Below are 20928 nucleotides of genomic sequence, written 5' to 3' on the forward strand. Positions count from 1 at the left end.
TCTGCCCAGTATTTATATGAGTGAAGTGAATGTACATTTCCACAAGAGGCTGGGACAATTTCCATGTATGTAAGATTGGGAGCAGTGTTTTGCTCAGCTCGTTCTGGGATTTCTAAGCTTCCTGGGGGGGTAGTTCCAAGGCAAGAACTAGAGCCAAAGAACCAGAGAGGGATGTGTTATGAAGAGCAGCAACCCCATGCCACGTGAGCACGCTAGATGAGCCCTCCTTTCTTCCCTCTTGTTCATGATTTATCTGCAGTGATAAGCAAATGTGACTGGTCCTCACTACTGGCACCAGATGAAAAATACATCCACTCTCCTTTTGGGGACATGTTTTCAGTATACAAATAGAGCCTTTTGGGCCCATTGCCTAACTCAGGTTCACCTTTCAGAGCGACTTTTGACTCATGAAATCTGCTAGACCACGCATAGAAGCTCCTCTAAAATGCTTGGTAGAAGGAGCGACTGGCTGGCTCAGTTAGTAGAGCATGAGGCCCTTAATCTTGGGGTTTGGGGTTTGTTAGGGTATGGAGACGACCACCCCTCAATTAGAGAACACTTGATAATGCAAGACCCCAGCTAGCTGGGGTCCAAGTATCGGCCTGGCGCAGCGGGTTTCAACAGGGACCCCAAGCACTCAAAGCCAAGGGTTTATATAGCATTTTCAAGGCACTTCTTCATAGCTACATACATATCTTGCGCCCCACTTTGACAGTTTAACTTGGTTTAACCTTTTTCCACCCCGGCATCACCCTGGCGCCATCCTGGCCGTTTAGTGAGACTTAGGTTTAGAAGAAATTTAACTTGATTTACATTTCCTTCTGCCTCAGCCTCCCTCAGTTTTATGGTGGGGAGGGTTAGGCCTTGAGGAACTGAGCCCTTTTTCTCTGGAAATTGGGCCATTGAAGAGATAGCCCTTTTTGTTGTAAATCACCAGGACATTTGCAAACCAAGGGAGATTCCTGTCTTGCAGGATTGTGATTTCTGCAAGTTAACTATTTGTTTTCTTTAACATCTGGTCCCTGTGGCGCCACTACCTAACCGCCCTGGTGGTATATGATTAAGGTGTTTCTTAGGTTTTAGCTACTTTCGCTTATCTCAAGTTACGTGCGCCTTGTGGGCTGGTTAGGGACGCTCAGTAAAATAGCTTCCCAGCCTTCAGGATGGCCATTCTTATGCTAACCCACTCTTACAGTGCAAGGTGCCAGCTTTTGCTTTGCCAAGATGGCTGTACTTCTGTCAGCGCTAGACTCAAGGTGGGTACAGCCTTGTTTTTCTTGGCCTCCACACCTGGAGCTGGTTTCCAGGGGGAAGGGGAGCAGGGGCAGTAAAATAGGTCCTTACAGGTTCAAGCCCCACATTGGGTGTGAAATAAATATTTCCCCCAAAATGGCTTGATAGAAGCATAGCATTTCTCTTAATGAGAAAGTTGGCACTGCTGTTGGACTTGGTCAGAGGAACATCTAACCAAAGAAGACCTAATGAATCATTCCTTACCCAAAGGCTGGAGGCCATGACCTGAGGCAAACTTCCCGGCCCCACATGACTGGGCAGACTTTTCCACAGCCCTGCTGGACTGACAGCATCTACTGGCCAGTCCAGTCCATAGCATGGCTGTATTTGTATGAGAGGGTGAGAGTGGTGTTTTAGATTTAACTTCAGCTGGACTGCCCGTGCTGCCCCTTACTGTGTGTCCTTGGGCAAGTCATTTACCCTTTCTGAGTGTCTGTTTCCTCTTCTGTGAAAACAGGGGCAGCAAGAAGATTAAATTAGTTCGGGTGATGGACTTAACACAAGGCCTGGCTAGTAAGTGCTCAGCAGATGTTTGCTGTTGTATCACTTCTCAGTTCAAAAACATTCAGAATCTCCAGTCTAAAAGTTTGACCTCATCCTACCTTTTTCAGTTGGCCTGAGTTCCCACAAGCCCGGGACAGAGCAGAAATGTGACTTTCTCACATTTTGCGCTATACTTTGCCCCTTCCTCATGTTCCAAGTATCTACAGTTGATAGGGAATGTCTTCAGGTAGGTACATGACATTGGTCCCAGAAATTTCATTGATAGGGATGCCTTTTAAGATTTAAGGTTTTTGTTGTTGTTGTTGTTGTTGTTTGTTTGTTTTGTTTTGTTTTTAAAGTAGGCTCCACACCCAGTGTGCAGTCTAACACAGGGCTTGAACTCACAGCCCTGAGATCAAGATCTGAGCTGAGATCAAGAGTCAGGTGCTTAACTGACTGAGCCACCCAGATACCTTTTAAGATTTTATGCTTGACTTAAGAACTAATGAATTCTTACAGTATAGTTCAACTGTCTTGAGTGGTTTTGGGATCCTCACTTGAGGCTGATGGAGAAGACAGCAACAATAAAGCACATTTCCACTCAGTTTCTAAACAGACATGCTGGTGTTTATTAGGACAGCAGGGTGTCCTGTTCACCAGAATAGGTTTAGAGTTCCCTTAGTTCCCGCAGCTGGGCGGGGGCAATTCATGTGCTTCTCTACGAAAGGGGGAAGACATGGAAGCCACGTGAGGAGCTGTTCTCTGAGTCCTCCCGTCTGGGGTCAGACTTGAGCGAGGACAAGCCAATCAAGAAGAATGACCAATAGGGGGCGCTTGGGTGGCGCGGAGGGATAAGCGCCTGTCCGCCTTTGGCTTAGGTCATGGGATGGAGCCCCAAGTTCGGCTTCCTTCTCAGCTTCTCCCTCTGCCCCTCTCCCGGTTCGCGCTCTTTCTCTCTTTCAAATAAATAATACATACATACATCTTAAAACAAAACCAAAAAACTAATCACTAGGATGGAATGTTCCAAGTGCCTTTTGCATCTGAGGCGGGTGGTTTGGGAGGCCGAACAGTGAAGGGGCGACTAGACCCGACCAGACCTGGCTCCTCAGCCTAAGGGAATATCCACAGCTGAGATGTAGGAGGAGGAAAACAAAGAGGGAACTGAGAAGGGAGAAACCCAAGGCTATAAGTCCCAGCTCCGGAGAAAGGGAAGGTTGGGGTGGGGGCGGGGGCGGGCAGGCTTAAGGAAAAGGTGGCCTGAACTTGAATGAGACCGGCGGGACCGGCGGCATCAGGTAATCCCGCACGTTCTAGCAGTTGCCCCAAATGTCCCGTTTCCTTATATTTTAATATTCCAGGACAGCAGCAGAGAAGCAAGCTCCGCGAGGCTGCTGCTGCTGCTGGAGGCAAGCGCGGAAGGAAGTGCTTCAGAGCTGCCCAGTCCTGCGGCAGAGTTCTCCGGTCCCCGTACGGGCCCGCCGAGTGGGACGCAGCTTTATGGGGTGGGGGAGGGGCTCGACAGCTTCCCCTTCCCCCAGTTACAAAGTTGCCTCCATCGCGTCCCAGACGTCCAGGAAAAGTGCTGGAGCAGCGGGGGGAACGAAGAGAAGCCTGGCTTTTAAAACGCAAGCCACTTTGATGGAAGGACTCCACCGAGCAGACGGGAGGCAGCAGAAAAACTCTGGGAACTGGGTGGACAGGAAGCAGGGGACGCGAGACGAGGCGGGGCCAGAGCGGGCGGGGTTGGTACGGCGGGGAGGCCGGGGCGGGGCTGCTAGCGAAATTACGAGGGTGCGCTCAGCGCAGTAGGGCCTTAGAGGCCAGCCGGACGCGCCATGACCGCAGGGAGTGCGTGTGGCTGGGCCGTGGGGGTCCTCGGCGTGGTCTGCCTGGTGCTCCAGTTCGGTGAGTGGGGGCCTTCCCCGCGCCCTGGCGGGGACTGGGCAGCGCTGGGGGTGTCGATGGCTTCAGGGCTCTGGAGCCGGGTGGACGGGTGGGGCTCGAGGCGGCCACGGCTGGGTTGGGGAGAAGAAACTCAGCCCGCGGGACCTTGTCCCGCAGAGCTGTCACTTCAACAAGTCTCCCATGGGTACTCAGGAAGCAACTTTGACCTTAGGCACCGGAATCCGCCTTTGGAAGAGGGGTGGGACTGTGGCTTTTTCTTTTTAGAATCCTAAATCCCCATCTCCCCCAAGCCCTTTCACCTCCCCACTGGGTGTTTCTCCGGAAGGGTGTGCCTTTGCTGGGGTTCCAGTGACTGCGAAACCACTTGTTGCCCCCCCCCACACACACACACCCCCGGGGTGCCGTCGCCTAGCGCTGGGACGGCCCTTTCACTTCTTCCGAAGCGGGTAAGCTCCCCCAGGACGGGTCCCGGCGGCTGGACCTACCAAAGAACTACGCTTATCCGCGGCGCGCGGGATGGGGCTCAGGAGCGGCGACTGCCGATTGGTTCCCCTTCTGCTCCCCTCTCCTCCGACGCCGCCCCGCGTTTGAGTTGAGCTCCTGCCCGAAGGGTACCCGACCTGGGACAGGGACCCACCAAGAAAAATGACTGAATCGCCCCAGGATTCCGAAGCAGGGTGGCTGGTGCTCCTTTCCCCTCCCCTGAAAATGTAAAAGAAATCTGTGCGTGTAGAACTGCGTTCATCCCTTGCCCATTTCTTCAGCTAAGTTAACAGCCCCATGAAATATTTATGTCTCCATTTTTATCTCCCCACCTTTATAAACCCCTACACACAGCCATAGCCAAACCTCTGAAGCATAATAATAAACGCTTAACTAGTTCTTCTTTCCTTGAGGTTTCCCGTTGGGGGCCCCTTTGCACATACAGTAAGTTAATCTTCCATCCTCTTTCTGCACCCAGCTCCCATTGAGTGTCTATGGGGTGCGTGTCTTTGGAGACTGCCTAGCGCGGAGGGGTTGAGGATCGCGAAGTGCCTACATTCTAAGGCACAGAAGTAAATGCTGTAAGACAGGTTGAGCATAAAGTGCTCTGGGCCTCTATAGGGAAGGGAGCAGTGTCTTCTGTGGAATCAAGTCTGTCTTGTGAAACAAAGACTTCATGGAAGGGAGGGTATTTGAACCTGGCCTCGGAGGATAGATGGTGTGTGGACCTGCTGTGATGTGGGGAAAATTCCAAGAGGTGAAAAAGACAGGGGAGCACAGTGTACAGGGTGAACCTGGGCAGTTGAGAATCATTTGGTGTCCCTAGAGCCTAAGTGTGCCCGTGGGAGCTGGAGGCCCTGCTGCAGAGCTCTACACATCCCGGATGGGAGTCTGGATTATCTTCTGCAGGCAAAGGAGAATTCTTTCTGGGCCTCACAGAATCAGAACCATGTGCTTAGGAGGAATAATCTGGCAGCAGTATGGAGGAAGGATTGCAGCCGGGAGTCATTGGAGGCAAGGATGCTGTCACGGGGGGATGCCATCACAGGACACCCCCCCCCCCCAACTTTCCTATGCTGATGGCTGTGCCAAAGGGGCAGATGCACCTACAGGCAGAGCCTGTCTCAATGGGAAGCTGCCCACCAGTGATTAAGAGCATCAGCTCTGCAGTCAGATACTTGGCTTCCCACCCTGGCTCTGCTCCTCACCTGAGTTATAATTTCTGTAAGTTGACTAACTTCTGCAAGCCTCACTATCTTTGCCTTGAAAGAGAGACAGAGTATCACTCACTGGTGAGGAAAGGTAATGAGAGTATATACTTCCTGGAATGTGAGCATGAATCACTGAACACATTCTTACTGAGGGTCAGCTATGTGCTGGGCTCTATACAAGGGACTGGGGTTACAACAAGGGACAGACTTCCCTGCTTTTGTGAAGCTTACATTATAGTGGGGGAGAGAGACAGCAAATGAATAAATGAGTAAATATATAGGTGTTGGGTGGTGGTTAAGTAAACACTAATACAGAGATTAGTAATACAGAAGAAAGGGGAGTAGGCATGGTTGATATTTCTTTTTCCTTCTTTAAAACTTTGCAACATCAGAAATCTTTAGAATAGTTGCAAAAAATAGTATGATGAACACATACACACGTTTCTCCTGGAATCCCCAGTTATTAAAATTTTGACACATTTGGTTTACTTCTGTTTATAAACACAATATTTTTTGTCTAAACATTTGAGAATTGCAGATCTTATGACATCTTACCTGTAAACATTTCAACATATGTCTTTTTAAAAACGTATGTCTCCTGGAATCCATGAAACCATGATCATAGGAGATATACCATCAGTATAATACTGTTTGCTGATAGAGTCCAGAAGCTGATCCTGGATCACACACTGCATTTGGTTAGTCCTGCCTCTTTAATACCTTTTAATCTAAAACTTGCCAACTCTTTTTTCTTTTCTTTTCTTTTTTTTTTTTGGTACTTTATGACATCACCATTTTTGAAAGGTCTGGGCCAGTTTTATAGTGTCCCTAGAATTGGATGGTCTGTTTCCTCATGATTAGATTCTGGTTATAACTTGCAGGAATGTTCCATAGATGTGTTGTGTCCTTCTCCGTGCATCTCAGTAGAGAGCAGATGCAGTCCTATTTGTCCCATTATTGGAGAACTTAACTTTGGTTATTTGGTTAAGGTGATCCACTAGATTTCTCTATCACAGAGGCACCTGTTCCCCTTTGTAAATAATATGTGATTTATCAAGTGACATTTGAGATTGTGTAACTGTCCTGTTCCAAAACAATCTTTCATCCAGTGTTTTAGCTGTTTTAGCATCCACTGGTGATTCTTCTCCAAGTCCACTAAAATATTTGTGGATGGCAGTTTTCTATCCCTATTTTTCTTTATACATCATTGACCTTCTTGAGTAATGAAGAGCTTTTGCTCCTCTTTTTAAATTTTTTTTTTTTTTTTTTTTTTTTTTTAGTTTGAGTATGGACCCATGGGTATTTCTTAAGATGTCATTTTTTGTCAACTCTTTTGATGCTCGGTGATCCAGATTTTGGCAAATGGGAACCCCTGTGTGCTTCTATGTTCTTTGCCATGTTTCCATCAGTTTTTGAGAACTTCCTACTTTCTGGCACAGAAGCATGTCTTGGACTCATTTTGTACCGTTTTCCTGCCTCAGCCTGTAAACATTAGAGTCTCTCGTTCCTTTTAGTGGGAGATGGGATTTAGAAATCAGTGTCTGGGTATTAGGTGTACTCAAGGCTACTGGAGTCTTCATTTCTAAGCTGCCAGTTCTCAGAGCTGGGAAAGTTTTCACAAAGTCATGAGTTTATCCTGTTACCACTAAGCCTCATTCAACAATTTGGTTCAGTTTTCTCTTCCTCTATTCCTTATTCGTATGTCCCTTTGCCACAGTGAGAACACTATTCCTCATAGCATCACTGTGTTTTCCTAATATGCATTAAACACAAAATAGTTTCCTCACTGCTCTACCAGTACTGCTACCAAGCACAAACTTTATAGTTCGGAGTTTCTTCACTGTTCTTTTTATTCATCCATATATCCCACTGAATATGTACAGAATAATGTCTTTTTAAAAGTTGCTTGGATTAATTTTTTTCTTCTGGGTGGTTATGCTATCAACGCAATGTATAGTTGCATTAATTTGTTTCTATTCAATTTTCGGGTTCCCCCTTGATTTAATTTTTAAATAGGTGAAATATTAATATGGTGCCAGTCAAACCATATAGAGCTATGCTCAGAGAAATCCTGTTCCCACCCTCTCCCTGTCATAACAGGTACTGTTTGTTTCTGTTTTATCCTTGTTTTTTTTTTTTTTTTTTTGTGGTAACAAGTGTTTGCTGCAAAAACAGTAACAATAGTAACATCCTCAATATACCCTTTTCTACCTTGCTTTTGTCTCTTAACCATATGTCTGGATAATCATTCCATATCAGTTCATAGAGATCATCATCATTCTTTTTTTTTAAGATTTTACTTATTTATTCGACAGAGATCACAAGTAGGCAGAGAGGCAGGAAGGGAAGCAGGCTCTCTGGTTCACAGAGAGCCCAATGCGGGACTCAATCCCAGGACCCCGGGATCATGACCGGAGCCGAAGGTAGAGGCTTTAACCCACTGAGCCATCCCGGCGCCCCTGTCGTTATTCCTTTTTTACAGCTACATAGTCTTCCATGGGCTGAATGTCTGATGTTCAGCCACCCTGCTCTCTAGTGGTTTGTGTTCTACACTTTGTAGCCCAAGGAGGGTCTCCCTAAAACGGTAACAGGTGAGCGTGGCCTTAAGGGACCCAGGCAGCTGTCTGGGGGAGCAGTATTCCAGGAAGAGGGGCTAGTAGCAAAGACCCTGAGACGGGCTTCTGGCATTTAGGGGCATTCAAGGAGCCCATTGCACCAGAAAGCAGTAGGAAAGGAAGTTGTAAGCACAGTCAGGGCTAGGTCCTAGAGATAAAGTTCTGTGGGCCCCTTTAAAGACTGTGACTTTTTTACTCCCAGCAAGATGGGACGTTTTGGAGGATTTTGAACAGGAGTGAAATTACAGTGACTGGAATTTGTAAATGAATTATTCTGGTGAATCTGGAGAGCTGTCTGTAGAGGGAGCAGAAGAGACGCGGGGGACCAGCACGGGAGGCCATAGGAACAGTGTAGGTATGCAATGACCACAAGAGCGGGGGACTGGATGGGAGACAGGGGGCTGTGTTTGGAAGCGGGAACCAGCAGGACTGGGTGCATCATCAGGATGCCACGTGGATGGGGCTGAGGTAGTCCATGCAGGTAGCCAAGCTCAATAAGGACTGTTGTTTCAGCTCTTTTTAGCAGAACCTGCCCTCTTCTGTTGCTGCTTTGTATAGTTCCTTTGTCTTGCCAGCTATCTCCACAGAGATTTTCTTTCCCTGTATGCAGAAACAAAGCCATTTACTACTTCTTAAAATGTTCTTTTCACTGATTTGTTTTCATGGTTTGTTGTTTGTTTGTTTTTTTCTTAACAATACAGTGTGTTAAACCTGGACATTAGATGATATAGTGTCTAGCATTTCTCCTTTTTAAGTTATTATCTCACATTATTAAGTGAAACTTGTTCATTTTTCTTTCTGCAATCAAGATTCACAATCTGTGTGTTTTTATTTAGGAAAAAGATACTCTGAGTCAAAATAGTGTGGTGTATTCCTATAAGAAAACTAGACCTATTGTTATAATAGTAGCTGTCAGGAACTGAGTACATACTCTGTGCCAGGTCCTATGCGTAGTAGTTTGGATTTTTGTTTTCATTTCATTATCACACCAGTTTTTTTAGGTAGAGACTATTAAAGAGGAGAACAAAGTTCAGTTAGGTTAAGTACCTTGTCCAGGTTCACTTCACACAGGAAAGAAATGAAAGCGTGACAGAAGTCAACGTCCATCTGTCTCAGAACCCGTGCATTCCCAACCCAAGTTTAGATAAACTTTATGAAGATTTGAAGATCCATAGGTGACCTCTCTCTCTTTTTTTAAGTTTATTTATTTTGTTAGTAATCTCTACACCCAATATGGGGCCTGAACTCACAACCTTAAGATCAAGAGTCATACGTTCTTCTGACTGAGCCAGCCGGGTGCCCCCGTAGGTGATCTCTTACGTGTGGCGTGTATGCATTGTTCAGTGTAATTTTTGCTAAGACATGTAAAGTTATGTAGGACAGCACAGTTGCCAGTCACATAAGATTGTTTTCAAAAGCACCATCTGCAGAAGTGGGTTGGGGAAACTTTGTTCGGGCTGTAGAATTCAGGATGTGGATTTATTGACATATTTATGAACATTTTGTTACAGTTATAATCTCTCTATACACCCATACTTTACTCCCTAGTACTTTTGTGTAATCCTGATCACATTATAATATTTATGAAAATTAATGGTAATGCATCATATCACCTAAATTCTACCCTTACTCAGATTTCTCCAGTTGTTACAAGAATGTCTTTTTTAAAACACCAGGATCTAATCAAGTTTCCCACATTGCATTTGTGACTAGGTTTTTGGTTTAATTTTGATGGGTAGCTTTGAAAAATTTTTAGAGACTTAAAACCACCTTTTGAGAACCAGGTCAAAGAATTTGTTTTATTGTCCAAGAAATTGTAGGTGTTTCTTGAATGAAGACAGGCTTTCAGGGTAGGTATTAGTTCCTCTGTTTAAAAGCAGAAAGTTTGCCTGCATACATGAGGCATGAGTGTTTGGTTGCAGAAGTTTTCTGTCTTTTGATTTCAAGTGCAGAAATCAAGTGATTTCTTCTCAAGTGCAGAAGATCTTTTAAAGCTTTTACATAGGAAAACAGACTCAGCAGTCACAAATCAAACCTGTCTCCAGATTGAAAGTGAAACCAGGATACTACCTTGTCCACTTGTTCAGACCCATTGAGATCTGAATAGGAGTTGTAAAAAACGGAGACTGTCCCCATGAAAGTGCTAGAAGACATCTTAGCATTTCTTTGGAGATAGCTTTTGGTGTCTGTCCACTAGCATCCAAAGAAAATGTCTTCCTGTTACTTTATAGACACAGCATCTTCTCTTTTGACTGTTTCCTTTTTTGTTTTCTTGTTTTCTTTTCCTTTTAAAAAATCTTCTTGCCTTTGCACCCTTTTGTCTTTCCTTTCCTTTTCTTTTCCTGCTACTGGTGCCTGTACCAGTGACCTCTGAGTCCAAGGACTCTGAGGCTCCAATTAAAATCAGTGGAAGTAAGGCGACCTATTGCCCAGAATCCCTGTAATAAGTTCATGTCTGCTCTCTGCCCCCCGGTGGGGAACTCCTAGTTCATAGGTCTGCCCTTTGTGGCCTTGACCAAGTATCCCATCTGAAGGAAACAAATTATTTTGATAGGCTTGTTCTCAAGACCCATTTCAGGTCCTAGTGGACTTAAACTTCCTTTCTATAATGTTCCTCAAAATGTCTGTTGTGATTAGTGTCTGAATTTCCACCAGGCTCACTGCTGTGTAGTTTCTTGAACATCTTCCCCCTGTAACAGTTAAAAACTAGGGGGAAAATGCTATTTTATATACACAGTCAGAAAATAATAAGAAATTCAGATTCATAAGAAACTAATAAGGCTGTGTCATCATAAATTAGTTTCTCAACTATGAGCCAAGTAACCTGAAAATGGTAGGGATTATATAGAAATTCTTAATGAAATGATCAATAGTGTATAGAAATACCTTGAATCAGACTTTGGAGAATAGATTTTAAAAGGCTCACAGAGTCTTAAATTGCTCTAGTAAAGTCATTATTCCCCAAAGCATGCTGTAGATCTCAGATATATCCTCCAACAAGAACATGTGGCTTTTGAGCCTAATGAGCTCACAAATGGGGCTTTTGAGCAAGATGGTATACGGGTATCTTGAAAGACAGGCTGGAGGAGTGCTGACAATTAGAAACATAACATGAAACTGGCAAAAATGATTTTGATAATATATTTTGCTTCACCTAATAGAACCATAATATTTTCATTTCAACATCTAGAAAACATTAATGAGGGATTTTACATTCCCTTTTTCATATTAAATCTTTAGTGTCTGGTGAGTATTTTATACTCACAACACACCTCCCTTTGGACAGACCACATTTCATATACCCATGAGTCAGGTGTGACTGGTGGTGACTGAGGCACACTGTACAGATGGAGAGGGGAAAGGACTGTAAGTATCAGCCCAAGGGGTAAAACGGGGAAAGCTTTAGCCTGCCAGGAGACAGAAAAGCTCAACAGGAAATTGATTTTATTGGTTCCAACATCTCCATTCCAGATGAGCTCAGCAGGAGTCAAGTTGTAGCTTGACAACTGAGAGCACACGTGGGGCAAGTTCTAGGCTGTTTCTGGGGCTGGGGGTGCCAAGGGGCTTACAACCTTCTGAGATTCAGGTAGCTGCTGTTTCAGGCTGAAATCAAGGAGATGGGGAAGCAGTGGTAGTGTAGCTGAGAGCAGGAGATTCCTGTTTTTAGCAATCATGGCAGCACAAATCCTTGACTGGATCTGGACAAGGATGGTATGGACAAGGGAAGACCAAAGCATCTCACTTCCTGGCTAACAGTGTGGGCTCCGGAGCTGGCTGCCTGTGTCTGGGCACCAGCTCTGTGTCCTCTGCATGACCTCAGTCAGCTTCTGAACTTCTGTAATCTGGTGGCTCCCATTCTTTGGAATGTTCTTCCCCATATTCTCAGGCCCATGCTGTCACTTTTTCTAGGCTGAGTTGGCTTAAGACTCATTTGGAGTGGATTTATGAAGAGCTAGGTTAAAGAAACGAGCTGCACTGCGCTTCCTTAAGTAAAAAGACTCAATTTCCTCTTTATTATCTACACAGATTTCCGACCCCAAAACTGGAATATGGGTTCTGACTGATCTGCTAATATCTATGAACCTAATAGGACAGATTATCTGATAACAGACATTTTAGGAGAGTGGCCACTTCTCTGTGTTGTAAACGTGTGTACGTGTGTAGAGAGAGACTTTGTTTCCCAAAATGCCGCCACTTTCACACTCCAGGCAGATGTCAACGGGCAGTATGCCATGATACAGAGGAGAAAGGTTATGGTCACAACCTCCCATCTGGAGAAGAGACTCAGCTGCTCGCTTGGGTTCAGAATGCCCCCCAGATCCTGCTGTCTTCACGCTTGAAGGAGTCTTTAACTGAAACACCGTTAGAATATTGAACATGGGGAAATACCAAGATTTATATATTCAGGTACTGAAACTTTTAGGGGATTTTTTTTTTCATCAAATCAACTTCAATCTTAGCTACTCAAATCTGCAAGCCATCCTTAAAATATATTTTAGAGAGAGAAAAAGACTTTAAAATCACATCCTTCATTTCTAAGAAATGACTTCAGTAAACAAATTGCATCTCCTCAGACCCTATACGGGCTGTTGCCTTTGATTCTGAGCTGACATCCTGCATGGGTCCACTCTTACCTGGTGGAGGTAGCAGGCAGGAAGGGGAAGCAGGAGACATCTTGAAAGGAATAGCAGTGGGGGAGAGATGGGAGTGGGGATCCAGCAGCCTCTCCAGTCTGGCTGTGGTGCTGGTGGCTAGCACTGGGAAAGGTGCCTCTTTCCCCTGCACATGGTGGAGGGGGCTGTCCCAAGCTCAGGGTCTGGGCGAGCTGCCAAATTCCGAGGTTCTGTCAGGAAGCCCCGCTTTTCAGACGGTAGTCGAGTTGTATTTCCGTTACATTATTCACTCAAATATTTATCAAGTGCCCTTCCTGGGCCAGGCAGCGGTGAAACAGCGGAGGCAGAGCACCACCCTGTCTTTGTCTGAACTCAGATTGGGATCGGTTGCTGCCTTTTAAGAATGAGAAGTTCCCCCACAAAAGTTGAGCATCCAGCATTTCTTGGAAAATCAGAAGTTCGGCACGTTGCACGCGCACCCGCGGGTGGGAGCTGAGGAGTGCATGTGCGTCAGTGCCGCGGCATCCGCGGGCTGCCCCGGGGACATCTGTTCATGCTGCTGCTCCCCGTTCTCTCAGGCTTCGCAGTGGCACCTGTGGTTTTGTTTCCCATGTCACGTCTTCACCTGTCCCTTGTTTTCCCTTTCTTTCTTTTTTTGGCTCTCGCTTTCCTTCGCCCCCACATTCAAGCCTCTCTTGTCCCTTTTCCGCATCGCACATGGTACCTTCCATCGCGCATGGTACCTTCCATCACGCGTGGGGAGTGCAGACTCCTAGACCCTCCCTTCAGCTTCGTTTCTCATGGCCTCTAATTGTGAAGCCCTGTCCCATGTCCCTTTGTCACATCTGAAGTCGTTTGCAAACTGCAACACTACCACCACAAAACTTAGGTCGTCACATTTTGGGGATTTGGGTTTTATCACTTTCTTGCTCCGTCAAACCTCAATTTCCTCATGTATATCAAGCCGGGGGTCCTGGGGGCCACAGACTCTTGTTCTCTCAGGACCCCTCAGACCGTGACAGTCAGTGATTTGGGGACCCCTGAGCCCGTTACCTCGCCTGCAGGTTTCAGAGGCGTGCTTGAGTCTCAGCTGGAGTAGTCCCCTTACAGGAGTTCTACAGATGCAGTTTCTAGGATGTATCCTGTCACGTCTGTAATAGCCATGTGCCACATAGCAGGCTACATAAGAAAATAGTGGTTAAATTTTCAAACCGTCTCGGTTCAATTCTAGTTTTACCACTTCACTAGCAAGTCACTTAATCTTTGTGTTCCTCAGTTTCCTCATCTGCAAAATAGGGTTAAAAATAGTGCCTGCCTCCTCCATATTTGTAGAACTCTTCCAAGGGTGCCTTGCAGACAGTGAGTACTATATAAGTGTTTGATTACTAAAATTAGCAGTCAGTGTCAATCCCAGGACCCAAGGAAAACACCCAGAGGAATCTGTGTCTGGGAGTGGGAATCTGTCCTCTTTAACTCAGTAGTTATGGTGACCATATTTTCTAAGTCAAAAAATCAGGACACTTCATCTTTAAATATGTGAGTTCCAATTCTGACTTCAAGCTATATAAGAATTATCAAAATTGGGTGTGATGGTGATGTTTTGCAAGGACACTGCCACTAAGTACTTGGAGCTGAGGCTGATTTTAGATGTAGGATTTCTCTATCTATTGGTATTAGGTACCTCCCCTGTCTTTAAAAGATCGTTTAGTATTCTTCAAAACAGTTTTTAAAATGCAGGCTGGCATGGAATGTCTGTTTAGGCTATCACTAATGCATTTTTTTTCTTTCCCTTCGTTTGTAAATGATGCAATCCCGCACCATGCTCAGTGGTCACACCGCCAGGATCACACACAACAAAGGCCTTGATGTGGCCTGACTCACTGCAAGAAAAAGAGGGAAAGCCCTGCTGAAAGCCACATTTATTTCAGGCATTGTGTAAACACTCTCAGTCTTATTCAACCCTCAAAACAATCGTTTGTGGTGGGTGTTATGATTTACATTTTACAGCTCATATGGGAGGCTTTTGAGAGTTCCCCTGGGCCCATCTGCCCGAGAATCTGGGCACTTACCCTTCTGCCCCCCAGGCATAGGAAGTTGGCATCCTCTCTGACCACCCCGATATCAGCAAAGCAACCAGCCCACTGCTGACCCCTTTGTTGCTGTTTGTGTGCAGATTCATTCATTCATTCGCAGTGTGTGACCTTTGAGAAAGAACTCACTCCCCTTTCTCCCATTCTTCTTTTTCATTGGCAGTTATCCTATCAGCAACTTACTTCAGGGTTAGTCTTGAAAGTGCAGTGGAAAAGAGTTTACTGTGGGAAGGGAATACTAGACGGTAGCCACTGCAAATGTAATGATCCCCAAGTCTGTCTCCTCTCCTGTGTGCCCAGCAGCCTACTGGACATATCCACCTGGGAGTCTTACAGACCCCACCCAGTGCTGGCATCTGAAAGTATGATCTTCTTGCCCCAGCTGGCTCCCCTTCACCTCCCGTGTCTTAGGGAATGACACCAGCCACCCATCTAGGAGAAGAATTACAGTATAGATAACAAAAATTTCTATAACGTACAAGGAACTCATAAACTCTGGTGAGAAAAAGACGAGCTAGCCAATAGAACAAAAGGCAAAGGATACAAAAGGACAGTTCTCAGAAACGGAGATCCAAATTACCAAAAACCAGAAAAGATGCTTAAATTTCTAGAGGTTAGGAAAATGCAAATTCAGAGAACAATGAGATGTCACTTTGTGCCTGATAATTAAATGTGCAAAAAAAAAAAAAAAAAAAAAAGGAAAAGATGGCTGGATGCTTGCAGGGTGCAAGAAAAAGGTAACTCATATGTTACTGATCAGAATGTAAATAGCAAATGCAAGCATTGTGGCAGCGCCTATTAAAAAATCTGGGGCACCTGGGTGGCTCAGTCCGTTAAGTGTCTGCCTCCAGCTCAGGGATCCTATGATCAAGCCCCACATCAGACTCAGTACTCAGTGGGGAGCTTGCTTCTCCCTCTGCCTGCTACTCCCCCTGCTTGTGCTCTCTCTGTCAAATAAATAAATAAAATCTTTAAAAATTTCTTTTAAATAAAGAATGTGTTGCCCTTTAATTTAGCCCCACTCCAGGGACACTGTCCCATAGATACAAAGCCATAAATATGCAAGAACCTGGACACAGGTATGGTTGTGACAGTTACTGTAGTAGAAGAAGCTAGGGACAGCAGTGGTGGATGGCTAATTAATTACGGTTCATTCATACCCTGGAATGAAAGTCTTGCCCTGCCAGTGGATTTGGCGTGACCTCTATGAGGTACTCTTGCCAGGAAAGGCAAGATGTGGAGAAGCATGCATAAGACCGTTTTCGTTAAATCATGACCAGGCATATATATATGTATATATATACATATATATGCATTATATGTGATGCATCTTTGTTTCTATTTGGTGATCTGAGCAGGGAGAAAAAAAAAAGGGTATATTCTGAGTTGTTAATGGAAATTACTGGACTGAGGGTGGTTAGAGGGCTTGGGAGATGGGGTAAGGCATCCAAGCCACACACACCCACACAGTTCAGAGAAGATTGTGCTAAATGTCTGTATCTCCATTCTGCAGCTATATAAAATTATATCTATGTGTCTATGTATGTTTTGTTTTTAAACACATTTTTTAACTAAAGAGTTCATCTTATTTGTCACCATCCTGCCTAAAACTCTTTGGTAGCATTCTCGTCTCAACATACAGGGCAGAATTTTGTCTGAGGCCTTGCAAGGCCTGGGCTCTGCCTGCGCGTGCAGCCCCCCAGCTCGTCTTGTCTCATAGCATTGCCCTCCTGCCTTCTGGACCTGGATCCCTGAACAGGGGCCAGCTCCCCCCAACCCCGCTTGGTGGCACTTGCTGCTCCTCCTTCTTCACAAGCCGTCTCTAACCCCTCGTTGGCTCCCCAAGTGGGTGCTCTTTAGTGACACCCTGTGTTTCTACTTGCTGGCCCTGAGCACAGCTGCAACAGGACGTTGGTCCAATTATTTGTGGTTTTTAAAAATTAATTAATTAAATAATTTGACAGTGTGTACAAGCAGGGAGAGCAGGGAGCAGGCAGCAGGAGAGGGAGAAGCAGGCACCCGGCTGAGCAAGATGCCTGATGTGAGGCTCCATCCGAGGACCCTGGGATCATGACCTGAGCTGAAGGCAGATGCTTAACCCACTGAGCCACCCAGGCGCCCCGGTACAATTATTTGGATCAAGTCTGACTTTGCTAACAAAAAGTGAACTCTGAGAGGCTGGGACTGCATCTGTCATGTTCTGGGGGTGGAGGGTGGGGGTCCCCACATCATAGAGCTGCCCAGTGGGTACTTAAAGAGCAAATATTTCCAGAATGAGCCTGCTGTGAAAGGGGGGCAGCACAAGAGTCGGGAAATCTGCGTTCCGGTCCCTCTGCCACCCTGAGTCTGCAGAGTGACTGCGAAGCCTGTTCGCTCCTCTGTGCGGCATGGCCGGCGCCACTGCTGCAGTGTGCGTGACGGGTGTTACAAAGGGACATGAGGGTGCGGGAATGCACCGCGGGCAGCGAGGAGGCGTTCGGTGACCTTGTCCTTCAGTTTTCTTGGTACCCTGTCACTTCACCTGTGAGATGGGGAGTTGTCTTGTTGGGTCCCCCAAAATTGGGTCCCCCAATAATGGGTCCGTGATTAAAGGAGCGAGACTGATACAAAGCGAAGGTCAAACAAAGCTTTATTTCGCGCCTAGCATCAGGAATCAGACCAAGCGTCAAACAGACCGGTCAGGGCCGCCCCTCCAGAGAGGGTGACCCCTCCCTGCTTTCCAGACTAACTTTTATAGAGCAAGGGCCATTTGATTGGGCCTGGCCACACACAGGTGGCCAATGAGATTGTAACACACACAGGTAACTCTGCAGTGATGCTAGGTGACCAATTGAATCACAATTTACCCTAGAAAACATTGGAACCAGCCTATCACACCTTGGTTAGGATTGGCGCCAAAAGTATCCCAAAGGGTGGGGCCCGTACTCCTTGGTAGCGAGGAGACAGTATGTGCCCCCACTGATTGAATACCTCCACCTGGCCTGACCCACCCTTGTACTTGGTGTTACGTGGGACTGGTTTCCCGGACTTGCTTTCAAGTAAGTTCCCCTGGGGGGCAGCAGGGGGGGGTCAATTTAAGTTTTACAACAGAATGGCAGTTCCACCCGGGGTGGGGCGGCTCTGGCTGAATAGGCCCTTACAGTCTGATTTTACAGTCGGATTTTGAGAATTTCTTCCAGCTCAAAACTGGCTTTTTTGGAGCGGGTCTCCCCCTTCCCCTCCCGTGCTTTCTGCCAGCACTGGCTCCATTCCCGACTTGCTCCGTCCCTCTGTTCTCAAGCCCAGGAGCCATGGCCTCTCCCTGGGAAGATGGCAGCCGAGGGTCATCTCATACCGCTTCTCTTCCCCCACCGCCCTCCCCACTCCTGCATTCATTCACGCCCAAGACCTTTCAGGCCTCCGCTAGTGGGTGTGGCTAGACCGTCTCTCCTCACATCCTGCCCCTCTCATCCACCTTCCCACGTGGTCTGGTCGAGCGACCGGCACCCCAACAAGGCTGCTGGTGAATGCCTGTGGGCAGTCCCCCTTAGTTAAGGGAGATGGGTTTTCAAAATTCTCGCAATAGACAAACGGGCCCTATTTACTCCTTATTTGAAATTACTGAACACGGCTGCCTACCATCGGTCTATTTAAGAGTCTTGATTTTTTCCCATGTTCTTTCAATTACCCTGATTGCTACTAGGCAGAAACTTCAAGTTTTAATTTATCGTTAATGTCTTTCCCTTAACAGCTGCTCTTCTCTCTGAACAGGAAAGTCAAGTCTGGAACCAGATGCATTTAAACCCATTTTGGGGTATTGGGAATATCTCAGTCTAGTGGTGGTAGTAAATACTCAACAGCCAGATTGGGGGCGAGTAGGCGGGAGTTTCTGTTTGAAGCCTTAGTTCTTTGCTGTGGATATTCCCACGGTGTGGATTTCAGGCTCTCAGCCAGGCTTGGCGGCATGGGGTCGGGCACAGATGCTAACAGTTGACTCGCGAGGAGGGACAATTGAAGACAGCTCACCCACGCTCCCCACGCCACTGAACCCAGTCCTGTGCCCTGAGTGGCTCCGCTTGCTTCCCAGTCCTTGTTTCTGATCTCCGCTGATAGCCCGTCAGTCAGCCAAGAAGGACACCTGACCAGTCCATTAACGCCCCCTTGTTAGGGTACGGAGTCGACCACCCCTTAATTAGACAGAAATCACTCTCGATAATGCAAGCCACACAGCGAGGTTTATTTCCAGCTAGCTGGGGTCCAAGTATCTGCCCGGCGCAGCAGGTTTCAACAAGGACCCCAAGCACTCAAAGCCAAGGGTTTATATAGCACTTTTTAAAAAAGATTTTTATTTATTTGACAGACTGAAATCACAAGTAGGCAGACGCAGGCAGAGAGAGAGGACAGAGAGAGGAGGGGAAGCAGGCTCGATCCCAAGACCCTGAGATCATGACCTGAGCCGAAGTTAGAGGCTTAACCCACGGAGCCACCCAGGCGCCCCTATATAGCATTTTCAAGGCACTTCTTCATAGCTACATACATATCTTGCACCCCACTTTGACAGTTTTTGACTTGTTTTTAAGTCCCCTGGCACCACCACCTAACCGCCCTGGTGGTATATGATTAAGTTGTTTCTTAGGTTTTAGCTACTTTCTCTTATCTCAAGTTACCTGCGCCGTGTGGGTTTGTTAGGGACGCTCAGTAAAATGGCTTCCCGGCCTTCAGGATGGACATTCTTATGCTAACCCACTCTTACAGAGCAAGGTGCCAGTTTTGCTTTGCCAAGATGGCTGTACTTCTGTTAGGGCTAGACTCGAGGTGGGTACAGCCTTGTTTTTCTTGGCCTCCACACCTGGAGCTGGTTTCCAGGACTTGTTTTTAAGTCCCCTGGGGGAGGGGAGCAGGGACAGTTTAAGGGTTAAACAACAAAGTTATTGTTGAACCTCAGTGGAAGCCTCTGGCTAAAATAAGAATATAACATAGGGCCTTACACCCTCTCCCTCGTCTACACCTCCAGTCACTAAACCCTGGTGCTTTCTGACCCTAGCTGCTCTTGAGTCTGGCCTTTTGTCTGTCCCCTCCCTCCAGACCTTGCTCTGGCCCGCCCAGGCGGCCACCCTCTCGTTGCTCCAGCACTGACCTCGATTCCGGTTGCCTTGCCTGCATGCCTGTCCCGGGCCACCACTGTCCACTTTGCAGGCCGTCCTGTGGCTTTCGCTTGCCATTAGGATCCATCCCAAGCCCTGAGCCTGTCTCACCGGACACCCCCAGACCCTACCCACAAATGCTGTGACCTGGCCCTGCCTGCCCCCCCAGCCTCACCCCCAACCTGTGACCCACTTGCTTGCTTCTTCTAGCGATGGGGAGCTGCTTTTATTTCCTCAAACACACCCAGCTCCTTCTCCACTCCGGGCCTGCTTTTTTTTTTTGGCGGGGAGGGGGGGGTGTTGGTGGGGGGAGGCTCCGCTTCCTCTGTCAGTACAACAATGACCTCTCCTCCCCTCCTCCCCCAGGCCTGGGGCGATGCCTCCCGTGAGCCTCAGCATGACTTCCTGAGGAAGGCCCTCGAGGAGGTAGCTCCCCAGGCCTGCTTTGTCTTCCCCACACAGTGGGGCTTCTGGAGGGCCTGCGCTGCCCACAGTTCCCAAAGGGGACTTGGTGCTCCATCGAAGCTGAATCTGTTTCTTGCGTGTTTGTGGGCCGCGGCGTCCCCGTGAGAGAGGAAACTCCCGCCTTCCATGAGCTGTGTTTGCCATCAGCTGTTTATCTGTTTAGTGTAAAAAGTAGCTGATGAATCATTTTTACTGCAAAATCTCTCCCCCCCACCCCCACAAAGAGCATCTTGGAGGATGGTTTTCTATTTTCAATCAAGTCGTGTTGGTTTTCCTAACCAATTTCTTTTTCCCTCCTAGACTCCATCAGCTGTAATTTCCCGATGTTTGGAACTGTGAACCAGAGCGTAACTTTCCCTATAGCAAGCTCTGTACCCTTTACGGAGATTATGTGGACAAAAAATAGGGATAAAGTCCTTGAATGGGAAGCAGGCTTTCCCGTCAGAGTTTTCCCACCTTTCATAGGCAGAGTTCATTTAGACACCACATCAGGAAGCCTTACCATCTTCAACCTAACATATTCGGATGAGGCGGACTATAAACTGGATTCTTTGAGCAGTGGCGACACTTTGTTCACTCTGAAGGTGATTGGTGAGTATTCCATAAATTTATTCCATAAATTGGTTTGTTTAAAATGGCAACTG

General features: G+C 46.8%; 1 protein-coding gene across 3 annotated transcripts in view; it reads left to right on the forward strand.

Annotated features, from left to right (window-relative positions):
- Window positions 1–3517: 3517 nt before the first annotated feature.
- Window positions 3518–20928, forward strand: part of CD58 (CD58 molecule) — a 40813-nt gene continuing 23402 nt past the window's right edge. Inside the window, exons 1-2 of one of the 3 annotated variants that reach the window (XM_032303640.1) lie at window positions 3518–3684; window positions 20585–20875. In XM_032303640.1, coding sequence (XP_032159531.1) covers window positions 3615–3684; window positions 20585–20875 — 361 coding nt within the window. In that variant the 5' untranslated portion in view covers window positions 3518–3614. The remainder of the gene's footprint in view (window positions 3685–20584; window positions 20876–20928) is intronic. The other 2 variants (XM_032303638.1, XM_032303639.1) reach the window with 2 other exon arrangements.

Source organism: Mustela erminea, chromosome 10, assembly GCF_009829155.1.
Source record: "Mustela erminea isolate mMusErm1 chromosome 10, mMusErm1.Pri, whole genome shotgun sequence".
NCBI lineage: Eukaryota > Metazoa > Chordata > Mammalia > Carnivora > Mustelidae > Mustela > Mustela erminea.